This window comes from Entelurus aequoreus, linkage group LG09, assembly GCF_033978785.1.
Source record: "Entelurus aequoreus isolate RoL-2023_Sb linkage group LG09, RoL_Eaeq_v1.1, whole genome shotgun sequence".
In the NCBI taxonomy this organism is placed as follows: Eukaryota; Metazoa; Chordata; class Actinopteri; order Syngnathiformes; family Syngnathidae; genus Entelurus; species Entelurus aequoreus.
This window is the reverse complement of record NC_084739.1, coordinates 21,418,763-21,431,335: the sequence shown is the minus strand read 5'-3', so window position 1 is coordinate 21,431,335 and position 12,573 is coordinate 21,418,763. Positions and strand designations below refer to the sequence as shown.

The following is a 12,573-nucleotide window of genomic DNA, read 5'->3' as shown; positions in this document are numbered from 1 at the left end:
GTTTCAACTCACAACCTACCGATCTCAGGGCAGACACTCTAACCACAAGGCCACTAGTGCCATCCCATTCCTAACCCATAGGGTTCAATATTATGTCGGTCCACTTTTTGCAGCTATTACAGCTTCAACTCTTCTGGGAAGGCTGCGGAGTGTGTTTAAAGGAATTTCCGACCATTCTTCCAAAAGCGCATTGGTGAGGTCACACACTGATGTTGGTCAAGAAGGCCTGGCTCTCAGTCTCCATTCTAATTCATCCCAAAGGTGTTCTATCGGGTTCAGGTCAGAACTCTGTACAGGCCAGTCAAGTTCTTCCACACCAGACTCTGTCATCCATGTTTTTATGGACCTTGCTTTGTGCACTGGGGCACAGTCATGTTGGAAGAGAAAGGGGCCCACTCTAAACTGTTCCCACAAGGTTTGGAGCATGGAATTGTCCAAAATGTTTTGGTTTCCTGGAGCATTCAAATTTCCTTTTACTGTAACTAAGAGGCCAAGCCCAACTCCTGAAAAACAAGCCCACACTATAATTCCTCCTCCACCAAATTTCACACTCGACACAATGCAGTCCGAAATGTACCGTTCTCCTGGCAACCTCCAAACCCAGATTCGTCCATCAGATTGCCAGATGGAAACGCGTGATTCATCACTCCAGAGAATGCGTCTCCACTGCTCTAGAGTCCAGCGGCGACGTGCTTTACACCACTGCATCCCACGCTTTGCATTGGACTTGGTGATGTATGGCTTAGATGCAGCAACCCAGCCATGGAAACCCATTCCATGAAGCTCTCTGCGTACTGTAAGTGGGCTAATTGGAAGGTCACATGAAGTTTGGAGCTCTGTAGCACTGAAAGTGCAGAAAGTCGGCAACCTCTTTGCACTATGCGCTTCAGCATCCACTGACCCCTCTCTGTCAGTTTACGTGGCCTACCACTTCGTGACTGAGTTGCTGTTGTTCCCAAACTCTTCCATTTTCTTATAATAAAGCCCACAGTAGTGTTGTGTCGTTCGCGAATCTTTTGAGTGAACGTACTGAACCGAATCACTTCCTTAAGCTGATTCGTTCCTTTCTCAGTTCAGTTGAGCTCCGCTGCGACCATGCCGGTATGAGTGGAACTGGCGCATTCTGTGACTCACTGAACCCTCGACGTCGGCGAACGACGCAGCCAGCTACTCATCATGGGGCGGGGGGAGGGACTGAGCGAACGATTCGTTCACCACGGATTAAAGCAATGAATCACTCAGTGAACGACAACGCTCTCGCTCTCTGCTCTGCTTGCCCCAATGCCGCGAGGGATTCTCCTCCCGTCGCGGGGATGTGTTTCATGCCATTGGCATCCGTTCTCCATTCATTCTCCAAGCTAACGGCTAATGTTGACTCAAGCCACATGAAAACAAACACACACACGTGCCCCGTCCCAATTATCTCAACACATAAAGTTATGAGAGTAGAGGAGACAGAAAGAAACTCAGTGCAGGCAGGGCAAGGCTGAGCAGCAGCGACGCGAGTGGGAGGGGCGGTAGTGTTGTGTCGTTCGCGAACGTGATTCAGGTTCGCGCTGCACTCACTCACTCATTCAGAATCAGGACTCGCGAACCTACTGACACAGAGAACTGACTGTGTCGCGGAGGAGGACGTCACATTGAGGCTCTCGTTCAGTCACTGTGTGCGTCGTTCATTGGGTGCTGAGGGCTTGTGTCGTTCGCGAACTGACACACACCGAGATCTGCCGCTGGGGAAGCTGTTACTGACTGACTCATGATTCGCCGACCTGCACACATAACTGCTGCTGCAGAAGTGATTCAGGTTCACGTACTGAACTGTGCTGACTGTGGCGCTGTGTCAGTCACTCACTGCCTGGTGCATGCACAGAGCTGTGTAGGGACTCGCGTTCACCCTATTTGCTGCTTCTCCCGTGAATGTCTGCACTGTACTGTACTGTTCGGTGAACACATTTTTTGAACGACTCCATTTAAGGAACTGATTCTAGTGATTTAGTACAGTCAAAAGAACTGCCGATCCCATCACTAGCCCACAGTTTTCTTTGGAATATTTAGGAGAGAGGAAATGTCATGACTGGATTTGTTGCACAAGTGGCATCCTATGACAGTTCCACGCTGCAAATCACTGAGCTCCTGAGAGCCGCCCATTCTTTCACAAATGTTTGTAGAAACAGTCTCCATGCCTAAGTGCTTGATTTTATACACCTGTGACCGGGCCAAGTGATTAGGACACCTGATTCTGATCATTTGGATGGGTGGCCAAATACTTTTGGCAATATAGTTTATGTTCTCATCATGGTAAAAATGTCATTCTGGCAGAATATCTCTTGAAATGCATCATGATATCCTATACAGGGGGATTGTTTTAACATAGCCTAAGGAATCAGATTGCCACAACTGGCCCAATCACAGTTCAAATGTTCAACCCACTAGGCTCACATCCCTATTGCTGACACACGATACTGAGAAGGATCACAGATGGCTCGACAAGGTGAATTGTCACGTTAGAAGCACTACTCATGCTAACAGGGCTTTAAAAATGTCTTAGCACGGGCTGCCTTTTCTGTTTTATTGGGTACCAGCATGCAAGAAACGTGATAGAAGACTTGTACTGTTTATGCCACAGCTAATGCCTGGGATTCAAAACAATATGCAACGAGGTAACCATGTGGATATAAGGGTTTAACACAGTATTTTCAAAGATTTTGCAACACAACACTTAGGGCCTGATCCACCACAATCCCAAATAACAAGTGCTAAGTAACGTTTGCAAACTATGACATTGTTGTGGGAATGTTGGGGGTAAACTACTAAGACTGCGTGCACAATTGATAACAAATGTAAAAGTGGTGCGGACTGTCCTATTTAAATGAGGATTTTGCGGCTCTCACCCTGGAGACAGTCTTTCAATGAACATCCATGGCATCATTTTGGAATATGCCGCACACACGTAATATGTACCACCTTTTCTGGGCTTTATAGAAGGTGTAATCTACAACAAAACCAACTTTTTACCAAACCTATGGTGCGCTCAGGCAGAGGCGCACTGGAGGTTGGCAATACTGAAAATGCTGGTATTATTCCAATACCAATTACAAACATTATACCAGTGGCGGGATGTGCGTTTCCCACCTAGGCCTTCAGTGATGTCCGGCTTCAATGATTACCTCTGAAAATACCATAATTCATGTCCCCACATTACCATTGCTGGATAAATACTATACAGAAACACATTTACACACTACTGTGTATTGAATCACCACCAACAGTGTACATAACGGGTTATTTTCTGGCGCATTTAAAAATCAATAAACCCGCATCAGCAATTAAAACATATCTTATCTTTAATTATGATCATGATTTCTGCTTATGTTAGGCCAGCATAGAAGGCCTTGCACGCCACTGCATTATACAGTATCACGGATATCTATATTTTGACTTTAAATGTCATTATCATGTGAATGCCACAAGGTACAAGCTACAGTATTCCGTAAAACTTAGCCCCCAATTTTCATCCGATCGGAACCATTTAAGTAACAAAACCTTCAGCTCGGCAACCATATTTTGATCTTCCAAAATATTTCAGATTACCAGGAATTTCATCTTTTATGGGACATTTTTACCATTAAAAATGAATGGGCACATTTCTAAACGTGCATAACTCCCACATTGCTCATCCGATTCGAACAGTTCCACCATCCACACTCCACTCACTCTGGACATTCAAGCAAACATGTGGTGCTGAAAATTCCCCAATTACCAGGAATTCCCACTTTTCAATTGCAGTATGTCCACATTTTCTTATTTCGACTACTCCCACATTTTGCATTAGAATTCAACCGTTTCGCCATCAAAACATTTGTCTTAGTCAGGAAATTCAAGCTATGAAATAAAAAATACTAGCACAATTTTCGGTTTTCTCCCATTTACCAGGAACATTCCCTATTGAAAATGAATAGGCTATATACAAACCTCTACAAATCTCACATTTGCTCTACTTTATATGTTAAACATTCCACCATGCACACACACTCCACTCATCCTGGTCATTCAAGACAGCATGTTTTCATTCAAGCTCCCTAAATTCCCGGATTACCCAGAAATACCAGGAATGTTTCCCCTTCGAAATTGAATGGGCAATATACAAACCTCTACAAACCCTACATTTCTCATCCACCATCCACACACTACACTCACCCTGAACATTCACGACAATGTGATTTCAAAATTCCAGGTTTATGTGGAATTACCAGAAAATATTCCCCACGGAAAACAAATAGGCAATATAAACTTCTGTAAATCCTGTGTTTCATAAATGATTTTTAAACCAATCCAGCATCCATGCGCTCCACTCATCCTAGACATTCAAGCCAGCGTGTTTCCTGGTTCCCAAAATCACCAGATTATCCGGAATTACCATGAATTTCTCCCCATTGAAAATTAATGGGGTTTTGGCACCAGGCGCTAAACTAGATCTGACCAATCTAAGTCTATGAGCATGAACTGATGAGGCCTACTCGTATGAGAGGCGAAACGTCTTCTCAGACAAACCAAACAGTCCAGTTGCGATTGATTGAATGCCCTGTAGATGAATGATCTATCTCTCATACCTACCAGGGTGATATATATATATATATATATATATATATATATATATATATATATATATATATATATATATATATATATATATATATATATATATATATATATATATATATATATATATATATATATATATATATATATCAGTGACGTTAACGGGTTATGTTTAAAAGCCCATACCAGCATTCTTCCCTGCTTGGCACTCAGCTTCAAGGGTTGGAATTGGGGATTAAATCAGCAAAAATTATTCCTGGGCGTGGCGCCGCTGCTGCCCACTGCTCCCCTCACCTCCCAGGGGGTGAACAAGGGGATGGGTCAAATGCAGAGGACAAATTTCATTACACCTAGTGTGTGTGACAATCATTGGTACTTTAACTTAACTTTAACTTTACACATACAAACTGTAGCACACAAAAAAGCACATTTAATAAAAAAAATGTTATTATGGTCTTACCTTTACTTATAAATGAAGTGCATGCGCCGCTCCTTCTGAACAAAAGCATCGATAACTTGTTTATAGAAGTCTTCCTTATCTTTCTTCCGTTTTAAAAGTCTCTCTGTCTCGATGGAGATCTTCCTTTAATTATTACCTCCTGCTTCGATTGAAAGTCCAGTTTAGAAAACTGTTTTATTTTAGATATGTAATCCTCCATGTTAAAAGTCCAGGCGAGAGGAAAAAATAAACGATCGCTGCTAACTGTTGCTGCTTGTTGTCACTTATTCTGCAGCCGAGTAGTCGCAAAAATGATCCTTAGGATCACTAGCGCCCTCTACCACCATGAGGCGGGATTACTGCATGCCTCAGCCAGTGCGTCTTTGCAGCCGTTTTATGATTGCTCAGCACAAGAAATACGTTACACACATACAGTTGTTGACAAAAAACACTGTACATTATATACCTCAGCTAAATAAACTATGGAAATGTATAATATAATTCATATAGCAATACGGTCTCACTGCACAGCAGGCCAGCAGTTAGCCGAGTCATTGCGCAATCCATGGTGAGGCTCAACTGGCTGGTGACTCACCGCAAGTCTCTTCTCAGTATTTGAACGGCAAATGTGAAAATTCAGCGATTTTGAATAAAAATAATCTAAAACTGGTGAAGTTAAATGGAAAATAATTTTATAGTATAATCACTGGATACACATAACAATTTAATTATTATTTTTTCTTTTTGCATTTTTTTTTCTTTCCATGATGGCACGTGAGGCCCCGCCTCACCTGCCTCCCCTGACTGCACGTCACTGATATATATATATATATATATATATATATATATATATATATATATATATATATATATATATATATATATATATATATATATATATATATATATATATATATATATATATATATATATATATATATATATACTGTATATAAAATGGCTTATTGTATCCTCCTACACTGTGTAGTGTAGTATGTTCAACTATTCTTTGTCCTCCAGTGACAACTCTAATGGTTATAAACATAATTTATTTGCCACAATGGAGGCATGAATTGATTTATTAGAAGTGGCTTTGTGTTGTGGAGGGGCGTTAGCCGCTAGCGAGAATGCTACATTGCGTTGGACGCGTTTGTCCGCTTGTCACTGTCAAGACACAGCTAGAATGTGTCTTCACACATGTATTATCACGACATAACAACAGTATTAAAAGCTCCATTGTCGACCAAATCTATATCATTTATATCGTCTATATCGCAAAATCCTAATGCGAAGTAAATAGTGCATGCAGTATCTTGCATGTAATGAAGTGATAAGTTATACTTCTGTTAGGATAGGAGGCAAACGTGATCACACAGGACAGCCATACTGAGCCTTGAGACTGTCCAACAATTTGTCACCTCACACAAATGCTCCTTGTCCCGATCTATGCGTTATGACGTGAATTAGGCAAGAGAGCCAGCATAACATTAGCAAGGTGGAGAGAACGGAGCATACCGCTGCACTTAAAAGGAGCAGTGTTTTAGTGGCTGCGAAGGAAGGGGTGAGGGGGACAGAAGGGGTCTCGCACTTGGTGCCGTTCGCTCCTCAGCTGACATGCAGTATCACCTGTCAGAGTACTTAGATAATTGGATACCAGAGGGACTGCGGGCGCCGCCACCATAACCAATGTCCGTGTCAGCAGTGTCATTGAGAAGAAGCATCTTCTCGGACACGACGAGCTGACAGAAACAGAGCGAGGGGCTGAACATTTTTTTATTTTCAGCGGGGTGACGAAGCCAGGAAGTATAGCCGCAAATCACCTGGCCCAGATGAGAGCGGCAGTCACTTACACGCTCGCGTGTCGCGTAAAGGACTAAAAATATCATTCCCTTCCTGGAAGAATGACAATATCTTCTCTCTTCAACATAAGGACACAAACAAAGAACACGAGTGTCAGGAGTTCGAAGACACAAGTGCAATAGGCCCGCATGAATGTTAAATCATACTCAACGTTCAAGTGTATCATCGTATCAGTGAAGTGGAAGAACATTCCTACCGGCTGACCAAAGCATAAAGGTCTCCGGTAAGTGAGTGTCATTTATGTAGTTACATATACAGTATTAAAATTCCTGTCTTATTATACATGCACAGACTTTTCGCCCCACTGCCACACTTTGACCCTACGACATGTGTGGAATAATTCTATATAAATTATGATACAAATGATTGCCTTTCAAATGGCTTGCCTCACCATTTGTCCTTATTAGCCAGGGCCAATTAAATTATTACTCTGAGCAGAGTTTATTCAGGCTGCCTCGAGTCAACCTGCATGTGACACTTCCACACTTCTGTCCTACGAAGTACTTTATTAACCCCAATGCGGTATTTTAGCCTACAAAAAAGACATGCATTTGGTCATTGGTGAGTCAAAGATCTTCTTCTTGTCACTCACATAAAGCACCGACCTAGAGAGATGCATGCACGACACAGAGATGTCTCAAAAGTTGTGCAAGTTAGTTAGCCGTCCCGGTTCGATTCCAGCTTCCTCCGTGCTAGTCACGGCCGTTGTTTCCTCGGTCAAGACACTTTATGTATGAAAGTGAATGTTTTGGTGGTGGTCGGAGGGGCCGTAGGTGCAAATTCATAGGCTTGTTTCCATCAGTCTTCCCCTGGGCAGCTGTGGCTACAAATGTAACTTACCACCATCAGTGTGTGAATGTGGAGTGAATGAATGAGGGGTTCTCAGTTCTCTATGAAGCGCTTTGAGTATCTAGAAAAAGCGCTATATTTTTTAAACAATTATTATACGTTTGGTCAGGAAAAAACACAGAGGTTATTTCATCCCTACAAGCCTGTTCGCAGGTTTCTCTGCTCTGCGAAACAGGCTTGTATGGATGAAATAGCCTGTGTGTTTTTTCCTGACCTTGTGTATATTCCGCTCTACCCCGGTATTGAGCACTGTATAACGGATAAACCACAGAAACCTTGACTAAACAATTATTATTTATTATTATTACTTTAAGGCAATCAATGAAGCAGTTATCAAAAAACTGTCAAACAGCTATTAAACAATCCATACTTTTTTTTGTTTCAATCTACAAGATGTTACTACATTGATATTGGGATTGATTGATATATTTTTGTCCAAACATCTTTTTTTTACAAAAATAATTTTTAAAAGAGAAGGGTTCTCTTTTTTTCAGGTCAGTACATTATAATGACTAACAGCTAAGTTCTGCCCAAATCATATTTATTTTGGCAGTCAATTTAGGCGTTTTATAAAACTATCTAGTAGAGATGTCCCGATCCACATTTCTGGCCTTCGATCCTGGTTTGATTTTTTTTGGCCTCTAAATAATTCAATTTTTTTAAACGTTGATAAGCGATACGTTGTGGAAGACGCAGGAGGTTGTAGTGATTTTTAGGATGTAGACGAACGAGGTAACAGCGTGAGGTAAAAAAACGAACAAAAACGAGAGCAGCAAAAACAAAACAAAACAGACTTAAACCAAGCAAAACACTCATGGAAAATGTGGAGCAGACGTCGTCCACAAAGTAGTGCGTGTATGGGCTTAGCATCGAAAGGATCCTCTGTAGTCCAGTGAAACGACAACAACAACAATGTCTTGACAACGAAGGTAGAAAAAGGATAGTGTTGAGAGGACAGAAGTGAAGCAGCCAGGGGAAAACACCAACAAATCCGGAAGAGCCGCTAAAATAAAAGCCCAGGACACGAACTAAACATCTGAGAACACTAAAAAAACGCAACATAAGGCCCAGCCGTGACAGATTTTCAGTCCAGATTTGATACTTTGACGGTAGAATTATACAACTAAAAATGTTTTATAGCAAGTAGCTTAAGTAAACACAATAACACATTCTTATGTTACGTGTTATGGGGAAAGTGGCTAAGATGGTAGAGCAGACGGGCAGAGATTTGAGGGTTCCTGGTTCGATTCCAGCTCCCGCCATCCTAGTCACTGCCGTTGTGTCCTTGGGCAAGATACTTTACCCACCTTTCTGCCAGTGCCAACCATACTGGTTTAAATGCAGATTAAGATGTGGACAATGGGTTTTACAATTGAAAGCGTTTTGAGTCTCTAAAGAAAAAACGCTATATAAATACAAATCACTTCACTTATAAAGCTTACCTTATTAAATCTAGAATTTGCTAGTATTTCTGTAATACATTTGTGGTATTGAATGGTACATACATTTTTTTTCACAAAATAAAGTGGTTCGTGCACAATAGCAAACACTACAATTGGCTTCCATTTGCCCCCAAAGCATTCCTGTATCCAGAGACTCACTCTCTGAGTTTGTACGCAATAACAAAAACAACCCAACAATGTTTTCAGAATAATAAGAAAAAGAAAAATATTGATCCAATCACTTTAGTATTAATTATCGACTAATACCATAGGTATAGATAGTATTGATGTCTGTATCGAGTACTCCTACTTTACATTGAAGCTTTAGAAGTTAGCTTCTTGTGTCATATTGCTTGGTGTGTGGGTGTGCTTAGCATGCTGAGCCATTCCACTTCCTTTAGTCCTCCACTGATAACTGCACTTGAAAGAAACTTTATTTCTAAGCGCCAGCTTTGCACTGTAGCTAGACGACACAATCAAATTTGAGCCTGTGTTCTGGCAAGACACGCACACTCCTGGAATTTATGCAACCCTTGCATGTGTGTAATGAGGGATCCAGAAATGTAATTGTGTCTCCTTCAGCGTGCAATCCTTTTGAGGGAATCTTTCAAGTGAGTACACTCTTTAACCAGGTAAACAAGGGGACACAGCTGCGGCGAAGTTGAAAAAGGCAAATAGTCACCCCCGATCCAGCGCTACTATTTGGCCTTTAGTATTGCAGTTGTTATCAACTCCAATGACTGGGAGAGGACACAAAGTAATACCATGGCTGTTAATCTAAAGGAACTCTGCACTTTAAGACTGTTTACAGTCTTGGCTACACATGAGAGGGTTCGAGTCACATTGCGCCACATTGCCAAGGGACAGAGGGGTACAAAGCAGTACATACTGGGATATTATGTACAGGACATCTGTTCTCTCACAACTGCATCTAAAACCCCCAATGCAGGTGGAGCATACACCTAATGCATGTGCGACTCACTTGGTTGGCTTGATAAGTGGGCTGCTTCCCAGGCGAAATGAAGGCAGGTCTTCTGTGACTGTCCCTTTTCTCAAAAGAAACTTTTCTGTCAGATCAAATCCTGCAAAAGAGCATCATAGAGAGTTTGCGGGTTTAAATGCACAGTTTTAATTAGATTGCAGATGTGCTTTTTCTGTGCGTACCTGTGATTTCCAGAGGACGATCCAAGACATCTGAAAACCTGCTTTCATCCACATTCAATCGTGAACATGAGACATCTGAAAGAAAACAAAATGATCATTTGTGATAAACTGGCAATTACACTTGGAAACAGGCCTGAGAAGTTTAAAACATCATAGGTGCATCTTCCCAAAACTCAAAATACATTCAGAAGGATATTTGTAATTATATTTAAGAGTTGCATTCAAAGCCTACTACCTACTAGTTCTGTATGTGTATGTTAGAGCAGAGATTCTCAAACTAGTGGTACGCATCCTCCAGCTAGTGTTACGCTAAAGAATCGCTAAATTAAATATACAAACACAGTGTTACTGTTCAAACGGTGTGTAAAAAACCTCTGCCTTGTTTTTAATGATTTAGGCCTACTGCGCGACTGTATTTTCATGTTGGTCATTATGGTGGTACTTGGTGTTTTCTGAAGTGGTACTTGGTGGAAAAAAGTTTGAAAAACCACTGTGTTTGAGCGATGCTATAATGCCCATGTATCGGTCGGTATGTCATTTAGAAGAGTATAAATCTCTGCCAAGACTGAAACTGGTATGCATGGTGGAATACATAAAAATAAAGAAAAGCTGTAGGCTTACTTAGATTTAGACTAACTTTATTGATCCACAAGGGAAATTGTTCCACACAGTAGCTCAGTTACAAAGGATGGAAAGGGTAAGGATGGAACGGATAATGCAGGTATAGCGCAAAAGATGAAAGGTACCTGTTCGTTCATTCACTGCCATTCCAAAAGTGCAAGGAATTAAGAGTACAGTCCAAAGGAGAGTAGTCCATCTTAGCAGGCAGATCATGGTTCTGACACTGGTAGACTGCTTTCTTGAAAACCTTGAATGGATGAGGCACAATGCAGGATTTCATTTTAAACCCACTATGTTTTGCTATTGGAGCAATTTACCATTTTCTGTATGGTACTACTAACTTGTTTGTAGTACCATAGGTAATTGATCTGGTAGTGACAAAAAGAAAAACATGACAGAAGTGTTGACGGAAATAAAGTATTATGCACACTACAGGGAAGAGTTTTATTTTCACAGAAACACTTCGAAGGGGTCATATTATTTTTGTATCATCATTATTTATTCGGTTTTTTTAATGGTAATTCTCTGGTCAAAATTTCGCATGATTACGTTTTACAGACCGCCTTAAAAACTACTTTCTGACAGTCTCTTCAGGATGCACCATTTTGTGGGCGGTGTTATTTACGTACCTCCACTTAGGCTGCGTCTTCTCCCCGTTATCCATGTTGTAGTTTTATCGCTTCGATATAGTCTACTGACATATACAGTAAGTTATACGCTGCTTTGTATTAGAAATGGCAACAGTGGAGGATGCATGTGCATGTACAAGCCAGTCAGCCCCACAACAATTTCTACCATGTATGGACATTCCGCTGACTTCACCGGTGTGAAAAACGTCCCAGGACAGAGAAAATTTCAAATGACTCGTTTGGAGGAAGTATGAAAGAGGGCAAGATTGTTTTGTAAATATCACCGCGATGCCTCCATGGTTTGATAAAAAAAAACATTGGGGCAGATCCCAAATATACAACATCAGTTACCAATAGGTACGAAAAGTTAGTTTTGCATAATAGGACCCCTTTAAAATATTAGATGTTAAATGTTTGCTTAGGAAAATAGACAGTATTTTTTAAACATGAAGATGATGTTAAAGGTGTTTGATAAACGCCGAGTAGTTAAATTCCTTTTTTTCTTGAGCATCTTTGCTCATGCAAAATAAAACACGAGTATTATATATAAAATAAATTGTATTAATCCTAAAGTTTATAGCTGCCAAATGATATTTTTTTTTATAATTGGAACAATTACTTTTTAATTTAGATTAATCCTGATCAACCGCAATTTATTACTCCCTTGCATAATTCAAATGAACTTAAAATGACTCTAATATTTTGACACTAAGGTAATTTTATTGTAATAAAAAATAATAAAATAATTTAGAAACATTTTTGGGGATTTTTTTATAATGCATATAATTTGACAGTTTTATCAAGTCAGGGTTTATTTAGGAGTGACATTTTTCAGCGAGCACGCCAGTCAGGAGTTTCTCACTAATCTTTAGACATATGCACCTTATAACAACCTTTCAGATAACAATCCGTGGTTAAGGTAAAGGTGTACAGTCTCATAATCGTACGTGACTAATTTGTGTATATACAC

At 40.6% G+C, this 12,573-nt stretch overlaps 1 protein-coding gene across 1 annotated transcript in view; it reads right to left on the bottom strand.

Moving 5' to 3' along the window:
* Nucleotides 1-12,573, bottom strand: part of LOC133657840 (collagen alpha-1(XIX) chain) — an 82,132-nt gene that overhangs the window by 56,741 nt on the left and 12,818 nt on the right. The window contains exons 2-4 of the mRNA XM_062059624.1: nt 11,100-11,221; nt 10,354-10,428; nt 10,172-10,271 (exon numbers count right to left, since the gene is read on the bottom strand). Of these exons, the coding sequence (XP_061915608.1) occupies nt 10,172-10,271; nt 10,354-10,428; nt 11,100-11,187 (263 nt within the window). The 5' untranslated portion in view covers nt 11,188-11,221. The remainder of the gene's footprint in view (nt 1-10,171; nt 10,272-10,353; nt 10,429-11,099; nt 11,222-12,573) is intronic.